The sequence below is a fragment of the Carassius carassius genome, chromosome 41 (assembly GCF_963082965.1).
Source record: "Carassius carassius chromosome 41, fCarCar2.1, whole genome shotgun sequence".
NCBI lineage: Eukaryota > Metazoa > Chordata > Actinopteri > Cypriniformes > Cyprinidae > Carassius > Carassius carassius.
This window is the reverse complement of record NC_081795.1, coordinates 19150043-19158533: the sequence shown is the minus strand read 5'-3', so window position 1 is coordinate 19158533 and position 8491 is coordinate 19150043. Positions and strand designations below refer to the sequence as shown.

Below are 8491 nucleotides of genomic sequence, written 5' to 3'. Positions count from 1 at the left end.
ACATGATCTGTTTAACAAAACCTGACGGTTACTTTCAGTTTGTGAAAACTAGGTCCAGTCTCCCGTATGTTGCAGCCTACTGCCTATAGCTAAATATAGTAGGATGGATATAATGTAAACCATGCATTAAATAGTATTTACGCTAAATTGATGTGTATTTAAGTTATTGTCAATTGTATTTTGTAATTATCTTAAATGACCAGCAGAGGGCCACCAGTACTAGTACATCTTTGAACATGAGAAGTGCTACATCATTTAATTGAACATCCATTACGTCCAGTCAAAAAATAAATAAATAAATTCCACAAGCTTATTTTTTCTTTATTTTTTTTCTTAAAACGCTTTTGCTTATTTATTTAAATAAATGCCACTGGTTTGGTATTCTGTTGTCTAACTCAATTGCATTTTTTTTCTGGAGCCAGTGAATGCAAGAGAATAGATTTCAAGAATCGAACTCGATGTGAAAGGTTTCCTCTGCTCGCAGATATTCCAGCCAATCGCTGCTCGCCTGGTGACGTCACTTTATAAAAGGGAATTCTGCATCAAACACGCGCAGCAGATCAGATCACATCACACCAGACCGAGCCGTTCCCGCATCGGGATCGTGCAGTTAGACCGTTCTTGTTTCCATATCGGAGTTTGTGCATGTGCAGATATTCGGATTAACAGATGGAGGGCTGTAAGTGAATGAACAGGCTCGTTTAAAGCGCTTCATCCAGGACGTGTCTGGAGCTTTGATGTGCATGCTGATGCGAGATCAGATTACAGGCATCAGACCGCAGGCTTTCATCTGAGCTTTTACTTCAGGGCTGGACACGGGACGGGTTCAGACCTCAGCAGCGAGCGCACTGGATCAGTTTACCGCAGGAGACGGCGATCTCACGAGCGACTCGTTATCGGTAAGAAAGTTTTGCACACAGTTGCAGCGCTGCTTTGATCGTCCGCTCATAATATGAATCCAAAAATCCAAAAAGATATATTTTTTTCAATCGTCCAGCAGGTTACACTCTTTTTATATATATATATACGTCAGGTCAAAAAGTACAAATCCATATTTTATACTATGCAATACAGTCATATAGAAGGATTTTTATTATGAACATTTAAAAAAGGCACAAAAGGGTATTCATTTATAATAATCACTGTTTGTTTGGAGTTCACACTGTTTTGAAAGATAATGCAAATAGTGTCCTCCATTAATCATTCATCAAAGGATTTGTGCTTTCACAGTGTATGTGAGAAAGACCTTTCACAATGCCCCGGGCTCTGATCCTCTCCAGTTTTCCTCTTCAGAGGATACTCGTCCTTCCACTGTGTGTTATGGTATGTTTCATTCATATTAACAGCTTTTGCTAACTTTTAAATTTTAAGAGGGGAAAAAAAAGATTTGATTTAAATGACTGTACACTTCCATTTATACTATCTTTTACTTGCACTTCAATTTGGTAAACCTCCAATGATATTATGGAATAAGTGATCATCTTTGTTTCATGTTCCTCACAGTTTGCAGTTATGGCAGAGGAGAGAAGAGATTGCAGGGAGCAGGAATACCAGGATAAGTCTGGAAACTGTATTCCCTGCCGGCAGTGTGATGCTGGACAAGAGCTTTCCAAGGTTTGCCAACTCTGCACTAGGTTATTTTTTTGTTTTGTTTTAGCCTAATTTGAAATATTGGTGCACGTATAAAACTTGTATCTTTAATTTCCTAAAAAGATTACATCTTAAATCAAGAAAAAAATATCTGAAGCACTCAGTTCCCTTGAATTGGTTCCTATTGAGCTTAATTCTGGAATTATTTCCGTACAGCACCTACCACAGATTAATATGCAGATATATTTAGACCCTTATACTTTGAGTTGTTAAAAAAAAAAAAAAAGACCAAGTATGCGATTAAATCTGGGACTGTGAGATGCGTTCCCATCAGAGTTCATGAAAGACTTCCAGACCAAACTGGCCAAAAGCAAAGAGTTCACCAATAAAGAGGGGATGCCAATGTTTTGAATAGCTTGTCCCGACCGATTATTTATTGCTTCCTCCTTTTCATAAAGAGAGAGGGTAAACCGCTGTTCTCCTTTGTAGAGCGCTGGTCACGCTTTAATCAGTTACACCCACACTTCTTTTCCTCTCCTGCTCACAATCTTCTGTTTTTCCTTCAAGCCTTTTAATGTCATTGCCACCCCTGAGGATTTCAAGGCCTTGTAAACATGGCATGTTAAGAAATTAAGTGGTTTTGTACTACAAACTTAATCTAATCAGAGGTCTGGGGTATTTTTTAAGTGTGGAAATCATTACAGAGTTTATGCCTGCGTAAATGCAGATACATCAGGCTGCTGGATGTATACAAATGTAGTGCACATGCTACTTTTAACTGCACGACTTTCATGTCGGTACACATGAACACACACTTATTGGTTATGCGCTTCAATGCTTCAGATGTTTTTGGCTAATTAATGCTTTGGGGCCTGAGGGGGTAGTGAATGATTGCCTACTTTTTCCATTAAAGCACTTGTGGTTTACCCTATTCTTTGGAGCCAAGGACAATATTGTATGGTGTTTGAGTTAGTTTCGATGTTAAAATACTTTCTCTTATCCCAGTTTAATATGCAAATACTAGTAGGCGTTGGTTTGTTTTCCGAAAAAAGTATAAACACTTTGTCTATGTTGTGCTATCAAAACATTGCTTTGTTTGTTTGAACCTCCCGACCTGCCCAGCAACAGGGTCAATGGCTCAACCAATGGCGTAGGTTTGGGGGTGGGGCTATCTGATTGTTGTGACCAATGGCAGATGGGAGGAGTGCTGAGGAAACCTGTTTAAAAAGAGTCATTATCTTTATGATAGATATCACACTTAACCTTAGAATAGCTGTGGTACTGACAGCAACACCTTAAGATTTTTGTTGTTTTAGTGTCTGACACTTCAGAAGCTCTTCCAGATGATTTGTTTTGTAAGAGCAGAAGAAAAGTTCACATTACGCCCTTTTGCTTGTTTTTCAGAGATCCATGACCAGTCAAACAGCTTGTAAAACCCCACCTACACACTGTTTTTCACCTAAAAAGACGATAACAGCCAAAGATAAAGTTGTGTTGATAGGCATTTTGTAATTGTTAAAGCATTCATGCATGAAATTTAGCATGCAGATACATCTAGTAGGCTGTTAACCACTGCACCTGGATCATTGGATCTCAGGAACTGAATCAGTTTGATTTGATAACGAATCAGTCACATAAATCAGCACTTTTTATGAATTATCACCTCAGCCCGTCAACAAATTCATCCTTATGCAGATGTGCAGTTTCTTCAAAACAGACCTCATAAACATTTCTCTTGCAATCCTGACTGCTAAGCGTCATGGAGGATTGCATCTCAGTTTTTTGAGCAACTAAATGAAACCCGTCTTGTTTTTTTTTTGAATAGACACACTAAAGTCTGTTTTAGGATCATTGATTTTTTGCATTGTTACATTATTTTTATGACAATTAAGCACATATAACGTTTAGATATCGAACAAATAAAGTTAACATATTGTTGGAAATGCAGTGATTATTTTTTGATACTATAATATTCCCAAGCTGAATTTATTTTAGCAAAATATGATTTTCTTTTGATTTTGGGGTGAAAGTTTTCATGAGATTTACCCTTAAAGCTTACCTGTTCGGGGAAGTAAGCAGTTCGCCCATTGTTTTGATAGGAAGTACAGATACTTCACCATAATTTAGTAGAATAGAGTGGTTTTGGGGTTTGAATTTGATGACTTGAAAACTTGTGTGTCTGAACTTGCTTTACTCCGTGCAGCTTTCTCCACTATTACACAGCCATCCTGCTGTTTTGCTTGGCATTCTCACCCAAATCTGATGCGGAGATAGTGGAAAAATGTTACTTGCAGGTACTGGTTTGGTGAGTCCTCTTAGACAAGATTGTTCCTGGGTGATTCTGGAATGTGAAAAGAGGCGTTTGAAAATAATAGAAGTGACATTCTTAACTTTTCATTTTAAAGCTAAATCATACATATCTGTTATTCGAGGCTATATAAAATTTAAACTATATTTAATTTAGGTTGTACTGTACCGCTCAACTGTCTGTACATGGACAGTAATTTGGCCTGGTCTTATTGTAACATGCCTGTTTGGGCTTTATAGTGTGTATTGCCCTCTTTTGACCTCTTGGCTTTTTTAAAAACCACAGCAGGAAGCAGGCAGGAAATGATGTAGGAAACAGGACTAGGAAATGTTGCAAGTTGGATTTAAACTCAGATTGCCCTCATGAGCACTACAGATCAGTTTAAGCACGTGTGCGAACATGGCTCTGCCAAAAATTATTTTTATAGATTATATTGGAGAAGTTCTGCCTTTTTGTCTGACCAATGGGTGATGGGAGTTGTGTTGGGGGGAAACCATTAGTTTTTGTTGTGACTAGGACAGGAAATGATGGGAGAAACACTATTAGGAAATGTTGCGAGCCAGATTTGAACCATTATGAGAACCTAAGCCACAGCTCTGACACATAGACACATTCTAAACAATATAATTGGGAGCCTGAATCCTCATTGTCTGTTTTCTTACGTCTAGCTAGGATTACGAAATGTTGCGAGCCAGATTCAAAATCATTTTGCCTTTATGAGTACCACAGATTATGGTGATAACTACTAAGCCAAAGCTCTGACACACATTCTGAGCTATATTAGGGAGCCTGAATACTCATTTACTTTGATCTGATGTCCAGCTAGGATTGTGACATGTTGCAAGCCAGATTCGAACTGCCTCTGCTTTTTATGGGCATCACAGCTCATAGTAATAACTACTAAGCAATGGCTGTGACACAAAGACACATTCTGCTTTTGATATTTGTTTACTGAAATGATAACAGAGCGTATAGGAAATTATGGGGAAAACAGGAATAGGACATGTTGCGAGCAAAATTCAAACTCCAGTTGCCCTTTTGAGCACACAGCTCACAGCAGTAACTGCTTAGCCATGTATCTGACACACATACAGATTTTGCTTATTGTTTATGAAATGATAACATGGAAAGGACAGAAAATGTTGGAGGAAACAGGATTAGGAAATGTTGAGAGCCAGACTCAAACTCTAATTGTATTTGTTTTTTGAGTACTACAGCTTACAGAAATAACTACTAAACCACAGCTCTGACACATACACACATTCTGAGTCATATTCAGAAGCCTGAATCCTTTTATCTGGCTTTTATCTGATGCTAGGATTATGGATTCAGATTCAAACAGATTCAAACTCATGTTGCCCTTATGTGCACTGCTGCTCACAGTGAATAACTACATAGCTTTGACACATAGAAACATTCTGCTTATGAGATTTTTTATCGAAATAACATAGAGAGAGGACAGAAAATGTTGGAGGAAACAGGATTTAGGAAATGTTGCGAGCCAGATTCGATCTCCCTTTGCTGTTATGAGCACCACAGCTCACAGTGAAAACGGCTAAGCCATGGCCCCTGACACATAGACACTTTCAGTTATGACATTTTTTACTGAAATGATAACACAGAGATGACGGAAAATGTTGGGGGAAACAGGATTAGGAAATGTTGCGAGCCAGATTCGATCTCCCTTTGCTGTTATGAGCACCGCAGCTCACAGTGAGCAACTACACAGCTTTGACATGTATAGAAACATTCTGCTTATGAGATTCTTTTATCGAAATAATAACACAGAGAGAGGACAGAAAATGTTGGAGGAAACAGGATTAGGAAATGTTGCGAGCCAGATTCGATCTCCCTTTGCTGTTATGAGCACCTCAGCTCACAGTGATAATGACTAAGCCACGGCCCTGACATGTAGACACTTTCAGTTATGACATTTTTTGCTGAAATTATAACACCGTGATGATGGAAAATGTTGGGGAAAACAGGATTAGGAAATGTTGCGAGCCAGATTCGAACTCTCATCGCCATTATTAGCACCACAGCTCACAGTGAAAACTAATAAGCCACATCTCTGACACATAGACACACTCTGAGCTGTTTTTGGGAGTCTGAATAGCTTTTATCTCCGGTTCAGCTGTCTGTTTGAACTTCGAAACACTGGAAGATCCCAGCAGCACACTCCAACAGACAAACCACAGGGGTTTACAGAGCTCCTTAGATTTCTCTTTCCCCCTTCGCTCTCTTGTTGATTATCTCTCCGGGAATGGCATCATGCCTTCAAAGAGAGCGACCATACCTCTTTAATTCACCATCCCCCCGATTCTTCATGCCCTGCTGGAGAGGAAGGTCTTAAATGGGCTGCGGCCAGGCAACAACAGCTGTCTTTCTGTTCAGGCACCCTATATGCAGTCTTTGGAGGGCCTGTGTTGAGAGAGCCTTCTCTAACTGTCTGATCCCAGGCTTTGTGGAGAGCTCTTGTCATTGGCTCTCTCATGCAGGCCAGTAATCCATGTGTGCCCAAGCTGGGAAACTGGATCGAGGTGTAGAAAGAAGGCCCCTGTTTGTAGCCCATCTCCACGTTAACGAAATACGAGCCTCTTCTCTAATCCAGCTCAGTGTGGTGGAAATGCAGGCGGGTCAAGGTGACCTGACTTGGGAAGGGGCAGCTGGGAAGAAACAATAGTGCAGGGTGATATCAAACCACAAAGGTCCTCTCACTTTTCTCCGCATGACGCTTCTCTGCTGGAATGCGACTGGTGGGAACGTGATTGTTTGAGGAGATGTGTTTGTTTAATGGATCACGGTTACAGATTGTGCTGTTTATAAAGCTCAAGATGCATTTTAGGATTAGATTTCTAAGATGTCACAAAGTCAAAAAAAAAGTTCATAAAGATTTTTTTGTGTTTTTGACAGAAGTGTCTTTTGCTAACCAAGGCTGCATTTATTTGTTCAAAAATAAAGTGAACATTTTCATATTATTATTATTACAATTTAAAATACAGTTTTTATTGTAATATATTGTATAATGTCATTTATATTTGGTTCACAAGAACAGTTCTTATTATAAATGTTGAAAACAGATGTGCTGTTTATGGAAACCGTGATACTATACCATCCAAAAGTAAAAAAAAAAAAAAAAAAAAAAAAAAATACTTTTATTCCACAAGGACACATTAAATTGACCCAAAAGTCACAGTAAGGACATTTATAATGTTAGAAAAGATTTAAATTACAAATAAATGCTGTTTTTAACTTTATAGTCACTAGAATCCGGGGGGAAAATGTATCATGGTTTTCACAAAAATATTAAGCAGCAAAAACTGATAATAACTGATTATAACTGAGCGTGTGATGAAAATTCAGCTCTGCCATCACTGGAATAAATGACATTTTAAAATAGATATTCAAACTGAGACTTTTTATTTTTTATTTTTACAATATTTTACAATATTACCATTTACAGTATTGTTATTATTAATATTCTTATAAATACTAAATTATTTTATTATCATTATTTTATTATATAATTTTTTTTACTATTGTATTTTTATATTATTATTATTATTATTATATTATTTTACAATATGACATATTTTCTAGCCTTTGTCCGGTAGTTTATATTCAAAGAGAAAATGGTCATTTTAAATTGTATAAATATTTCACAATATCGTTATTTCATTGTTTCGATCAAATAAAAATAAACTTGTGTAAAATAAATGTGCATTTTTAAAGCAATACTTTATACAAAATAAATATTGTTTAATCTATGTTGTTCCAGTTTCAAATCTGTATGACTTTATTTCTTCTGTGGGATCCAGAAAAGAGACGTTGGCAATGTCCTAGTCTTCTGATGCCACACAATAGCTTTGTGTGAGAAACATCCCCCAGAGATCTTGCTGCTCCCTGTATGTCAGAACTCATTTGACTCAGTTGGCTCCAGATATTCTGCATCGGTTCTCATAATTAAGTTTGTAAATATTTTTGCATGAACTATTGTTCCTCTAGCTGACACGTATCAAGGGAACACAAGATCTTTTAGTCAGAACTAGACTGAAAACGCAAAACTCTGTGTTTTGAATCAGTGTCACATTGCTGGTGGGTTTCATTAATACTTGCATTGATCTTGATTGATGAATTCTGTTGCATGGTTGCGTAATGCATTATTTGAATTCCATCCAAACTTATGGTTTGAGAAATCTGGCTCAGTGAAAGCTGAATATATGCCCACAAGATTCCCAAGAATTATATCAATGTGGAAAGGATTAAAAACAAACAAGCCTATTCCAGATTGATTACTGTCTGTAGAGTTTTGAAAAGACTCTGGTGTTGTTTATTGAAGTGGGTGGACCGAAGTGGGAAAGCTGTTCTGAGTAATGCTAATTAAGCGGCACTTTAGATTTCAGTTTAGATTCTGGAGCCTGGAAAAAATAACATTCACTTCTTAATGTCAAACTCAATGTGGCAAAACGTCAAAGTCCAACATGCTGTACAGAAACATGCCCAGCAAATGTTGTTTGAGGAAAGACCATTCAAGACCCATTAGAACATCTTCCCAGATCTCACTTGTGTGCATAATAGTCTACTAGTGTTTCG

General features: G+C 37.7%; 1 protein-coding gene across 2 annotated transcripts in view; it reads left to right on the top strand.

Annotated features, from left to right (window-relative positions):
- The first annotated feature begins 1212 nt into the window (after positions 1-1212).
- LOC132122925 (tumor necrosis factor receptor superfamily member 19-like) overlaps positions 1213-8491 on the top strand; it is a 29422-nt gene continuing 22143 nt past the window's right edge. For both annotated transcript variants that reach the window (XR_009426451.1, XM_059533435.1), the window contains exons 1-2: positions 1213-1323; positions 1504-1614. Coding sequence is in view for 1 of the 2 variants with exons in the window: in XM_059533435.1 (XP_059389418.1) it covers positions 1255-1323; positions 1504-1614 (180 nt within the window). In the remaining variant the exon portion in view is untranslated. The remainder of the gene's footprint in view (positions 1324-1503; positions 1615-8491) is intronic.